The sequence below is a fragment of the Achroia grisella genome, unplaced genomic scaffold (genome assembly GCF_030625045.1).
Source record: "Achroia grisella isolate CSIRO2021 unplaced genomic scaffold, CSIRO_AGI_Agris_v1 utg1295, whole genome shotgun sequence".
NCBI lineage: Eukaryota > Metazoa > Arthropoda > Insecta > Lepidoptera > Pyralidae > Achroia > Achroia grisella.
Window position 1 is genome coordinate 1,129,533 of NW_026712613.1, and position 13,211 is coordinate 1,142,743.

The 13,211-nt window shown below is 47.9% G+C and overlaps 1 protein-coding gene and 1 long non-coding RNA gene across 2 annotated transcripts in view; one reads left to right on the forward strand and one right to left on the reverse strand.

Annotated features, from left to right (window-relative positions):
- The window catches only part of LOC131855021 (ral GTPase-activating protein subunit beta), a 29,511-nt gene extending 17,210 nt beyond the window's left edge, over positions 1-12,301 (forward strand). The window contains exons 15-29 of the mRNA XM_059206229.1: positions 1,722-1,823; positions 2,747-2,881; positions 3,627-3,851; positions 4,147-4,253; positions 4,454-4,625; positions 4,779-4,953; positions 6,128-6,257; positions 6,382-6,483; positions 7,356-7,561; positions 8,130-8,994; positions 9,431-9,564; positions 9,853-10,001; positions 10,228-10,314; positions 10,446-10,665; positions 11,472-12,301. Coding sequence (XP_059062212.1) covers positions 1,722-1,823; positions 2,747-2,881; positions 3,627-3,851; positions 4,147-4,253; positions 4,454-4,625; positions 4,779-4,953; positions 6,128-6,257; positions 6,382-6,483; positions 7,356-7,561; positions 8,130-8,994; positions 9,431-9,564; positions 9,853-10,001; positions 10,228-10,314; positions 10,446-10,665; positions 11,472-11,586 — 2,924 coding nt within the window. The 3' untranslated portion in view covers positions 11,587-12,301. The remainder of the gene's footprint in view (positions 1-1,721; positions 1,824-2,746; positions 2,882-3,626; positions 3,852-4,146; positions 4,254-4,453; positions 4,626-4,778; positions 4,954-6,127; positions 6,258-6,381; positions 6,484-7,355; positions 7,562-8,129; positions 8,995-9,430; positions 9,565-9,852; positions 10,002-10,227; positions 10,315-10,445; positions 10,666-11,471) is intronic.
- Positions 10,657-11,055, reverse strand: LOC131855022 (uncharacterized). The gene is made up of 3 exons (XR_009358088.1): positions 10,998-11,055; positions 10,794-10,904; positions 10,657-10,700 (listed from the first exon to the last, which is right to left on the reverse strand). It is a non-coding gene; the product is annotated as an uncharacterized LOC131855022 (long non-coding RNA).
- Positions 12,302-13,211: the final 910 nt, after the last annotated feature.

Genomic DNA, 13,211 nt, shown 5'->3' on the forward strand with positions numbered 1-13,211 from the left:
CCCTACCACCCTCCCGTCAAATACGTCATTCACGTGTTGAACATAATAAATTGAAGGATATGAAACATTCAATTTATTATATTCAAAGCTTATCGCCACCTAATCTGTATATAATTTGGCCGTATTGTGTAGAATGTCGAAGTACTCTGTGCAGTTTTGTAGAATAAAGTGAGAAATGACGTATCTGACACCTCCGATCTGCCCTTTCGATGTCACGGCCACCACATGTCTACTGCCTTTTTCCTCTATCCTAGTTTCTTTGTACTTCCCTGACATCTCACCTCGTCCGTCCTTACGACTGTTTCCTTAACTTACTAAAATGAATCAAACAATAGTTCACGATAAATAGAGTTGGCAATTGATTTACTTTCATGACAAATGAAATACTTGGTATACCAAGTACACTTTGACGTACGACGTACTACGTAGCACATTCGAAATTTAACAGTAATTATACCGAATTAAAAGTTTCTCGTACAATAATGATATAGATGTATTAAAATAAACACAAATTATATGGTACATAATTAAGCTTAAAATTAGAAAAATTGCCAAGTCTATCCATCGTAAACAGTACACTCACCGTCACTACAGTATGCATGTTCAATATAACGCATACCACTCAATCAGTCTTAATTCAATTTGTTAAAAAAATAACTATGATTGTTTGTTTTGTAAATATAATACTCACTACACCATACAGTTTTAGAAAATGAAGCAGCAGTTGTTCATACGGTTATTACTCTAAAAAATGTTATTATATCTTGTATTTTGAAATAAAATCCATTTAATATACATCTAATCATCGAATCGGATGAATGGCAATTTTGTTTATCATTGCCATCAATGTAAAAATTTTCAAATTGTATATAAAGAAAGAAAGATAAAGATAAAGTATATACAAAACATACATTGCTATATAGTTCTATAAATATTACTATTTTGTTGTGATATGTATAATTTGTTGGTTTCAATCCAGGACCAACAAAAAGGATTTGCAGTCATAAACAAATTGTTTGTATATGTTGTGTTTGAACAACTGTGCTCCAAATATACATATTTTTCAACATTCACATATCATAATACCATTAGCTTTGTAAAAGTGATAGAAAAGATAAGATTTCCACCCGATGATCTCCACGCTATTTATCTCATTCGATGACACACGCTACATTTGTTTTGCTATTTTCTTAATAGATTCGTACAAACTTACATCACTTACTTAATTACGTAAAAAAAAAGATTAATTTAATTCGACTTCAGTTACTATTAATTCCACGCTGTAGGTAGAGTCATGGTTACTTCATTGAAATAAAGTTTCAGGTTCAATTTCGAACAAGTCAGTTTTTTTATAGTAAATGGCTTGCATCTGGAAGTGGCTGTGGCTGTGATTACTGCATATTTATTTTAATTGTAATAAGGTTAGGTACAGGATTATAGTTATTTAACTTCAATGCACACAATACAAAAGGTAATAGTACAATGTCCGGACTTAACACTATATAGGATTTTCTACCAGTCAACCATAGACTGCAGAGAATATTTGTTGTTTATGTTATATTTGTCTACTATAAAATTGTAAATTAGCTACAAAATAGCCAATCATATACAATAATGTAAGTTTAAATTAACACGTTAATACCCTGTTTATACCTAAAGTTATTATTATTGTAACAGGTCGGGTATAAATGTGTATTATTGTCTATGGTTGCACGTTATAGCGCGTTCAGATAGCGGCAGCGCGACGGGCAGCGACGGACATTCCTCGCTGGAAGACTTTGCCGCCGACGTTAGAGAACTAGATCCATCATCACCTGTTTTCGGTAATTCACACTTTATTTGCATGCACATAAGGACGATATTTGATAAACGTAACATGAACAAGTTAAGGAATTGGTGTATACAGACTTGAGATTTTTTTTTTTTATCAAGTTACGTCCTAATTTGGAAGACACTGTGAGTGCTTACATTAAGAGTTAATGTTTTTGGTTCGCTTTTATGTTTTATGTACTTGTCACTTCACGGCTTGCTAATTTTATGTTTTACATTATCGAGTATTTTAGAATGACAGCAGTAATCTACTCACATTTCGAATATATGTTAGTAAAAACAACAAGAAATAACGCTTAATCGGCTGAACTGATTTGATTAATATCCGCCAAAGTATATTGAGAAATAAAACAGCAGAATTTGTATCTTAGTTGTTGCAGGAAAAGCCTCGAAATATAGTTATTTCTGATTGATTAAATGTGTATGAAATACATGTAGTAATTAAAAATAATTAAGTACAATATCTGTTGAACTCTTTCCTCAAAGTTCGGCAAAGTCCTCAAAGTCGTATTTCCCAATTTTTGTAACATTTTTTATTATTACACTATTCATCATAGCGTGATGTTGATAGACTATATTTTTAGGCATTTAGAAATAACGTGACTTTCTATTGATAAAAGAATTTTCAAAATCGGTTTAGTAGTTCTAGATCTTTTCTCCATTGTTAGTTGTCCGTGATTTTACAAGGATAATAATTAATTAAAAAAAAACACATTAAAGCAATACGCATAAAACAATAGAAGAACCCAAATTTTGCGAAAGTGGGCGGTGGCATGTTCTCTCTTTTTCTCTTTGTCCACTTTAATATGTTTAACCCGAGAATCTGCATTCTCTTTTGCGAGAATGCGGATTCTCGTGTGAAAATGCAGATATTGAAGTTGTATCATAATGTATGTACGTGGTGTGGCATATTCAGGAGCGGCGCTGGTGGTCCGCGCCACTTACCTGGTTTGCCACCGGCTGATATCCTCGTGGAAGGGCGACCTGCAGGTGTCGCTGGCTGCACTGGAACTGCTTTCCGGGCTCGCTAAACTGCACTCAGCCAAGCCAGGTATGTAATTCGTCTTCGTCACTTTAATACTATTTAAGTTATATAATATTTTGATACAAAACTTTATTACTTACATACTAGTTGTGCTCGCAGTTTTGCAGCAGAAAAGAAAAGAATATGGTAGAAAGAAGGAAAATTGTATTATAAAAATTACTTAAAATATTTTTTTTATAAATTACACGCTTTCAGAATATGTTATTGGTGAGTTTTTTGCTATTTTTAATATTAATTCCATATCTTTAATTTTTTAACTCCGCCTGGTTAGATTTGATGGGTTTGTCTTTTTTTATACCAAATAGGTAAAAAAACCCAAAACCAATTTAGATAATAAAAAGAAATTACCACGTAAAAGATAAAATTACAGAATATGGAGTCACGACACTCGTCCTCCGGAATGACAACGTATAAAGTCACGAAAGTCACACGGTGACTTGATGGTCGGGGTACTGTTCATGTACATAGACGACGGTTACCACTTGTCATCAGGTGGACAGACAGATTGATGTCATTGTACTTATATGAATGTGTGATTTAATCTTATTCTATTACTTAACCAGTTGATGGTGTATTTAATATTGTAACTAATTAATGATCCTTCGAGCCGGATATGAACTAGCTAGCTATGTTTATACACTTTCTTGTGATGAAAAAGCTCTCCAAATGAACGGTAGATTATAAAACTATGACTATTCAAAAGGGTTTAAATTAAGTTTTTTTTAATAAAGAGTTTGTACTGTATTTACAGAGGCGACGGAGCGGAAGCGCGCGGTGCGGTGGGTGTGCGACTACATCAGCGTGCAGTGCGGGCGGCCGCCGCCGGCGCACTCGCGCGACCTGCACTCGTGCGTGGTGGCGGCGTACAGCTGCCTGGCCGCATGGCTGTGCCCCGCGCTGCTGGCCGACGCCGCCTGCCTCGCCGCGCTCATGGAGGTCGTCGAGCTCGGCATCTCCGGCGCCAAGAGCCAGCCTGGTACGTACCTATCTCCCACATGGACTCTTATACGATCTGGATGCTATGATGTTGTATAGATGATAAGTTTCGCACTAGCTAACTTGATTTATTGAATACACGTATGCTTGAGCGTAAGCTGTATATGTAATGTTTGCTTGTGTGGACTGATGCTTGCTTGTGTGTACTGACAGGAAAATGGTATGTTTGGGTGTGATATGCATGTGCAACGGTGTGTAGATACATACATTACAGTCCAAAGATTATAATAAGAAGAATTGAACGTTTTAGTGTAATATTCTCTTGTATTGTGCAGGGAAACCAGGCGAGCAACCAAAAATGAAAGACGAGAAAGAATTAAAACCGGTTTCCATGAGAGTGCGGGATGCGGCTGAATCACTGCTCATGCTTATTTTGGAACAGGTGATTTAAACAAAATAGTAGTGTTACATTTGTCTGTGTTTTTTTATTTATTTAATTCTTTATTTATTAAAGTCTCATCTTAAACTAAGTGGCTCGACATCACCTGAGAGAACGTGATCATCTACATCTCTTATAGCTTAATGATTGTTATTAAAATGTTCAGTATTATTTTAAGTAAGTAAGTAATATGTGTTCTTTAGACGGGTACGACCGCCGGCGGCGGCGGCGAGGGCTGGTGCCGGCTCGACGAGCGGTGGCTGGCGGCGCTGGGCCACGGCAAGCTGCGGCACTACGTGGCCGACGGCTCCGTGCTGCTCTCGCTGCTCGAGGAGCCGCTCGCCAACAGCCAGGAGCCGCAGCCCACGCTCATCGGTACGTGCTCACCACACACAGATACACACACACGGGTACGAGCGGTGGCTGGCGGCGCAGGGCCACGACACTACTTACTTAGTTCTAAATTATCTGAGAGTATACGTCGAACATAATGGATAGTAACGTGCATGTCTGTCCTGCCGTGTGCAGTGATCATCCGGTGCGGCTGGGGACGGTACGCGTGGTCACTGAGCAGCCGCGGGGCCGCGCGCTGCGCCACGCGCGGGGGCGGCGCCGCCTGCCCGCGCCCCGTCGACATGCTGGGGCCCGCCCCGCGCCCCGCGCCCGCCTGCCTGCCCCTGCCGCCCGCGCCGCCCTGTGCCGTGTGAGTATCGCCCCGTCGACATGCTGGGGCCCGCCCCGCGCCCCGCGCCCGCCTGCCTGCCCCTGCCGCCCGCGCCGCCCTGTGCCGTGTGAGTATCGCCCCGTCGACATGCTGGGGCCCGCCCCGCGCCCCGCGCCCGCCTGCCTGCCCCTGCCGCCCGCGCCGCCCTGTGCCGTGTGAGTATCGCCCCGTCGACATGCTGGGGCCCGCCCCGCGCCCCGCGCCCGCCTGCCTGCCCCTGCCGCCCGCGCCGCCCTGTGCCGTGTGAGTATCGCCCCGTCGACATGCTGGGGCCCGCCCCGCGCCCCGCGCCCGCCTGCCTGCCCCTGCCGCCCGCGCCGCCCTGTGCCGTGTGAGTATCGCCCCGTCGACATGCTGGGGCCCGCCCCGCGCCCCGCGCCCGCCTGCCTGCCCCTGCCGCCCGCGCCGCCCTGTGCCGTGTGAGTATCGCCCCGTCGACATGCTGGGGCCCGCCCCGCGCCCCGCGCCCGCCTGCCTGCCCCTGCCGCCCGCGCCGCCCTGTGCCGTGTGAGTATCGCCCCGTCGACATGCTGGGGCCCGCCCCGCGCCCCGCGCCCGCCGGCCTGCCCCTGCCGCCCGCGCCGCCCTGTGCCGTGTGAGTATCGCCCCGTCGACATGCTGCCCCTGCCGCCCGCGCCGCCTGTGCCGCGCCCCGTCCCGCGCCCGCCCCGCGCCCGCCTGCCCCTGCCGCCCGCGCCGCCCTGTGCCGTGTGAGTATCGCCCCGTCGACATGCTGGGGCCCGCCCCGCGCCCCGCGCCCGCCTGCCTGCCCCTGCCGCCCGCGCCGCCCTGTGCCGTGTGAGTATCGCCCCGTCGACATGCTGGGGCCCGCCCCGCGCCCCGCGCCCGCCTGCCTGCCCCTGCCGCCCGCGCCGCCCTGTGCCGTGTGAGTATCGCCCCGTCGACATGCTGGGGCCCGCCCCGCGCCCCGCGCCCGCCTGCCTGCCCCTGCCGCCCGCGCCGCCCTGTGCCGTGTGAGTATCGCCCCGTCGACATGCTGTGCCATTTGAGTATCACCCGTTCCCGCCCCGCTACTGCCACCAGATCCCGCCACGTAAGTACCGCCTCATCCAGCGCATGCTGTCCCCCGTGTACGTTCAACAATAGTGTTCAGTTCAAAAATATTTAATATTTAATATTTTTTATTCACCAGTGATTCTGCATTTCCCACTTTGGATTCAGTGTTGAGGCAGCTTAACGACCCCGATGCTCCGATATTGTTCAAGCTCCTAGAACAGCAAGCGAATATTGAGAAGCGAGTGAAAGAGAACGAAGACAATGTTGTAAGTGTTTTTATTTAATTATCTGTTTATAACGGATGTATATTTTGTAACAAAATTGTATATTTGTAGATATTGGTATAAAGTTTGTATACTTGTAGGAGTTGTAATTTATTCATTTCTTTAGGTACCAGAAGAGTACGTCCCGCCCGAACCCGTGACCGAATTTCAGACGGCGAGATTATTTCTCTCCCATTTTGGTTACCTAAACATCGGCGGTGATAAGAAGGTAATATTATTTCTTAATATTTTTAAAATGAAAAAAATACGCGCTTTTACGCGCGAATCGGCTATCAAATGGGAGAGTGTGTGAGAAAGAGAGAGAGAGAAAAGAGAAACGACCAGAGCGAGAAAAAACGCGCGCGGGCCGGCATTAATTACCATTGCAATATGCAGGAGTGTTTGTTTAAGGAACAGTGACCTGTTATTGTCCTCATTAATATTTTAATGTTTTGCCTATTTAGATCTAATAGACGTTTTGTGAGTCGTGGGTTTGTTACTGGAATTACCCTTGATTGTTTGCAATGAATTATTTAGGTCTATCTTTGGTTATGTATTTTAATGGATCTCTGGCGAATCCGAGTTCGAATATGCGAGAAGGGAAGCGGTAGAGGCCGCATAGGGCCCGCTACCGCCATACTAGATCCTTTTTTCGCTAGCTCGTCCGCGGCATCGTTACTATGTGATCCACCGCGCCCTTTTATTCATTGGGTAGTGACTCGATCGTGCAAAGATATTCTATCCATGAGTGACACTTGTTGCGGGTAAATGACACGATGTTGTTGATAGTTTTTTACTACAGGCATATGAATATAAATAAAATGTTATTTTGGTGTATGTAACCAAAATAACATTTTTCACAATTTTTGTTTGTCTGCTTGTTTGTTCCGGCTAATCTCTGAAATGACTGGACCCATTTTGACGGGACTTATGGGCAGATAGCTAATACAATAAGGAGTAATTTAGGCTACTTTAATTTTAGAAATTAAAGTTATATTCCACGCGGACGAAGTCGCGGGTACAGCTAGTCTGTAATATACATCGTCTCGACCGACAACGTCGTATCATTTGCCGGCAACATAACTGGTAGCGTGCGGTCAGGGCGGCGGTCCGCGGCTGACGGCGCTGCGCGGGTGGTCGTCGGGGCTGGCGGCGGCGCTGCGGCGGCTGGACGGCACGGGCGCGCGCGCCGCGCTCACCGCGCACGTGTTCTGCGCGCGCGCAGGCCGCGCCGCCGCCGCGCACATGCTGGCCGACGTGCGCCGCCCGCGCCTGCTGCCGCCGCCCTTCCTCCGCATGCTGCGCGGGTAACCCACGCTACACTACTTCAGTTTTTTAGGACCACTCTGATCCCGTCGACCGCATCCGGCCTTCGAGGCTTCACCGGATGGGAGGTGAACGTGAACACCTTCACCCTCAGTGGTATGCCGTCATTTTGTGTGTTTTGTATTCGCTCGCAGTGCACGACGTCAACTGGTAATGAGTAACTACACTACTCGTTTTTGGTTTCGGAATACTCTTAATGCTGTTGGCAGCTGGCCTTTACAGCTCCGTACAATAGGGTAGGTAAAGTTGGCACTCCAATCCTAAGGAAGGACTTGTGGAACATCTAAAGACCAACTCCCGAGTGAGTGCAAATGACACGCCAAACCAAAGGAAGAACTTGTAGAGCTAAGCCAACTCCTGCCTGACTCCGGATACCTACAAAAACTTCTTTATAGACGAAATGTATTGAAGTTTCACTTCTACTATATATACCAACATAATATTTTTAAACGAGCCATTATATAGCGCCTTTATAATTTTTAGTTGCTCAGTTACCGTTACGTAACAGCGCAGCGTGCACTCGTTCACTCGGTGCGGTATGTGGTGCAGGCTGGGGACGGCGGTACGCGTGCGCGGACACGGCGGGTGGGCGGGACACGCCGCGCGCAGCTACGACGCGCAGCCGCCCGACCTGCAGCCGCCCGCGCCCGCCCTCGACGACGGCTCGCCCGCCGTCTACGACGGCCGCCAACAGGTGGGCACGCTAGCTCGTAGTGCGGCGCGGCCGCAGTACGACGCGCAGCCGCCCGACCTGCAGCCGCCCGCGCCCGCCCTCGACGACGGCTCGCCCGCCGTCTACGACGGCCGCCAACAGGTGGGCACGCTAGCTCGTAGTGCGGCGCGGCCGCAGTACGACGCGCAGCCGCCCGACCTGCAGCCGCCCGCGCCCGCCCTCGACGACGGCTCGCCCGCCGTCTACGACGGCCGCCAACAGGTGGGCACGCTAGCTCGTAGTGCGGCGCGGCCGCAGTACGACGCGCAGCCGCCCGACCTGCAGCCGCCCGCGCCCGCCCTCGACGACGGCTCGCCCGCCGTCTACGACGGCCGCCAACAGGTGGGCACGCTAGCTCGTAGTGCGGCGCGGCCGCAGTACGACGCGCAGCCGCCCGACCTGCAGCCGCCCGCGCCCGCCCTCGACGACGGCTCGCCCGCCGTCTACGACGGCCGCCAACAGGTGGGCACGCTAGCTCGTAGTGCGGCGCGGCCGCAGTACGACGCGCAGCCGCCCGACCTGCAGCCGCCCGCGCCCGCCCTCGACGACGGCTCGCCCGCCGTCTACGACGGCCGCCAACAGGTGGGCACGCTAGCTCGTAGTGCGGCGCGGCCGCAGTACGACGCGCAGCCGCCCGACCTGCAGCCGCCCGCGCCCGCCCTCGACGACGGCTCGCCCGCCGTCTACGACGGCCGCCAACAGGTGGGCACGCTAGCTCGTAGTGCGGCGCGGCCGCAGTACGACGCGCAGCCGCCCGACCTGCAGCCGCCCGCGCCCGCCCTCGACGACGGCTCGCCCGCCGTCTAGGATGGCCGCCAACAAGTGGGCACGCTAGCTCGCCCTCGACGGCTCGAAAATTTTATTATATTTCTCGGCATTAATGCTACCATAGGTTGCTGGTTCATCCGGCTCGAAGGACCACAATGTACTAGACTCCAGAAGCATATACAAATTATAGATGTACCAAGGTTAATTGATAGCTTATCGCTTTACCATAAATACATGATATAAACAAAATTTGATCATTTGGTTTTTTAAAAATAACACAGCCATCTAGTATTTCTTTACTTAACTATTGCGACCAATGTTCCGTATGTAAGTTCTTTGTATATTAATTATTATGGTGTTACTTGATCAGATATTGTACTGGGCGGACGCAACGAATGAGATCGCGTTCATAGTGCCGTCCGCGGAAGAGACCGACACCGAAACTGAAGACCGACAGAACGACAGCATCAAATCCGACGTGGATGGCTCTTGCATCTCTGTTAGGTAAGGCTCATTATTTTATAGGCATAGCCTTAGTTTAGTCACTTTCTACGGTCTCAATTGCGGTTGAAAACGTCGTAAGACTGAATATAGATAATATAACTAATTTTGAGTATCAATTGGAAATTTTTGAACAACTCTATAATGGAATGCACGTATCCTAAATCTAAGAAATGTTGAATATAAAAAATGTTGCTTAATTATAGTGTTTTAGTATCTCAAACTAATAGTAATAAAAAAATGTCTCCGGACCGAAAATAAATGTTAGTGTGAATTCGTCGGTTATACCAGGAGCTCAGCGAGCAGCGTAGGTGGTGGCGGCGGGAGTGGCGCCAGTGGCGGCGGAGCGGACTCGTGCTGGGACGTGTCGGGCACGGGGACTGGTGACAAGACGCGCGCACTCTCGCTCGACCTCGACCAGAACTCCTCCACCCTAAGTGGTATGCCCTCATTCTGTTATGTCTTATTACCGCTCGCATTGCAACGTCAATTGGTAAAGATTACCTACGAACAGCTAGTGTTTCCAACACCAGATCGATGCTGTACTAAATATTGCTTGAGAAATTAAACAATATTGCGCATACCAAATCTAAAAGTGGAAAGTACTAAATATATGGTTACACATTTTTATACTCTAAATTATACAACCAGCTTTATTATTTACAGGTAGTGGAAGACGCAATAGAGATTTCACGACGAAGATACTCATCATCTGGCTAGAGGACTTCGAGGACCACCTGAATTTGCAAATAGGTTAGCAATTCAAATAGGTCAACTAACATTTCATTTAGAGAAATGTCGAGTATCCAACGATTGGAGAATCTGTGAACTAGTTCGTCTTTGAGAACACTCTTTCAAACTACACTTGCACTCTTGATCGGCAGACGAGCTGCTGCGCGAGTGCGAGACCGGCGTGCCGTGGCGGCGGCACGACGTGTGCGTGCTGTGTGTGAGCGCGCACCGCAGCGGACTCGTGCGAGTGAAGGCGGCGCGCGCCTGCGGGGCCCTGCCCGACGGCGCCCTGCTCGCGCCGCACCTGCTGCCCGACTGTCTGCGGCGAGCCGCGCTCGACGCCGCGCGCCGCGCCCGCCTGCACACCGACCTGTGAGTACCGCGCCCCGCGCCCCCCTCACACCCACCTGTGAGTACCGCGCCCCGCGCCGCACCTGCTGCCCGACTGTCTGCGGCGAGCCGCGCTCGACGCCGCGCGCCGCGCCCGCCTGCACACCGACCTGTGAGTACCGCGCCCCGCGCCCCCCTCACACCCACCTGTGAGTACCGCGCCCCGCGTCCCCCTCACACCGACCTGTGAGTACCGCGCCCCGCGCCCCCCTCACACCCACCTGTGAGTACCGCGCCCCGCGCCGCACCTGCTGCCCGACTGTCTGCGGCGAGCCGCGCTCGACGCCGCGCGCCGCGCCCGCCTGCACACCGACCTGTGAGTACCGCGCCCCGCGCCCCCCTCACACCCACCTGTGAGTACCGCGCCCCGCGTCCCCCTCACACCGACCTGTGAGTACCGCGCCCCGCGCCCCCCTCACACCCACCTGTGAGTACCGCGCCCCGCGCCCCCCTCACACCCACCTGTGAGTACCGCGCCCCGCGCCTGCCTACACACCGCCTTATTTCCGATGATCGCGGATACGATTCCTTGCACGCTAGAAAAAATTCTATTCATGAGTATGATTGTTTGTGTCGGTTTGGGTGTTTTCTATGTATAATATGTTTGTATTTACGAAAAAAAAAGATCTATGTATTTGTATCCGTTATCTAGTACCAATAACACAAATTTTAGCTAGCTTAACGTGGGTCTAGATGGCGCTGTGTGAGTTGTCATAAGATTATTAGATTATTATTACATGTTCTACTATCACATCATATGGTATATAATTTAACTATCCATGGTGTAGGTACCAGCCGCCGCACGTGCGTCGTCGTCACCTCATACAGGAACTGGCGCAGAATTACAAGATGGACCTCACGGAGCCAGAACTGCTCGAGTCACTGTTCAAACCACCACCATAAATACCACCCTACTTTTTGAACCCGAAGTGTGTAAAGAGTCTAGTATATTTGGGACCTCTATCTAACCTAATTCAGCCCCAAAACAGCGTGGAGTGTAAAGAATCGTCAGCTTTGGTTGAGGTACCAAGTCTTACCTATTTCAGCAAATAAGCAAGTTACTTTATGTTACAGCTAGGCTTGTCAGATAGCTAGGGGGAAATCAGGGATTGTCCCAGAATTTCGCGTCTTGTCCCGTGTCCAGTAATTAGACTTTATTGTTCCGAATTCTGAAAGCCTACTTGTTTAACAAAATAAACAAATTTTCCTTTTCAAATACAAACATAAATGCTTTCAAAATATTAAAGATACTTTTACTATGGCCACGTCCCGACACAGTTGTCCTAGAATTGTCCCGGATTTGATAAGTTTCTATCTGGCAACCCTAGTTACGGATGAAAGGTGAGATGAGGGAATGAGTTTAAAGGAAGGTATCATAGTGCTTCGGAATGGCAACACATATGTATCACGAGTGTGACGTGATAACATGATGTTTGTGGTACAGTTCATGGAGGCGATAGTTAACACTTATCAATTTGTTTGCCATTCGAATTACATAAAAAAATGACTATACTTATTTATGTATAATTTGAATATAGATCTATGAAATTATTTAATGTATTAATCTAATTTAATTTTTAGACTTTAATTTTTATGAATAAATTATTGTAATGACATTCCCGTAACTTATTACTAATTATATAAATATTATTTACTTAACATATTTAGTAAATGTTATAATAAAAATATTAAGAATATATATGTTTTTTATTCTCAATATATATAAGTGTAAGTGAGCAGAAAATATGCAATCTATTCTATGGGAATGACGTCAATTGTAATTAGACTAGGAGCCCAGGGGACCCCATTGCTAGTAACATCATGTCAGATCGTGCCGCTGCACCAGCCTACAAGCCATCGTTGTGAAATTCTGGTGATTTCCCATCATGCCCTGACCTCATGGGCTTCCTGTAATTCTCTACTGGTGCCGCCAGCGTATACGGTTAGTATAGTTGGATGCACCATTCCATTTTCACCCATTGAGAAAAAATACTCGGATGATGAAGCCGGCTACAGAACTAGTATCATTACTTTATTTTGTAAATTAATATCTGTTTCATGATATCTTATCTATCTCCCTCCTGAACTAAGGATATTTATTAATTTTTTTTATCATTAGTAAATTCATCACATCTGGATTGGAGTCCCGGGCAATTACGGATTCCTGTATTCTTGCTGCGTGGGGTCACAGGCCCTATTCGATTTAGACACGTAAATGGCCATCGAACTTTCGCTCTACTTATGATGATACCTATTATTATATCTCAATTTTGGTGTGCCAATTTGTTGGATCGATTACGTGTTTAGGTACTTACTCTGTGAAAAGTATTTAATCACTATGTTTTCGACGGAATTGAGTCCGATCGACTTGACATGACACTAACGAGGGCTGAATAAAAAAATTGATTGACTATTGAACCTTTCTATTAGAGTATTCTATTATATATTAAATTAATACAGCCTAAAAAGTAATGAAAAAAATTCTTCAAGGCGATATAGATCTTTTCATTAATTATAAGTTTGTGTTA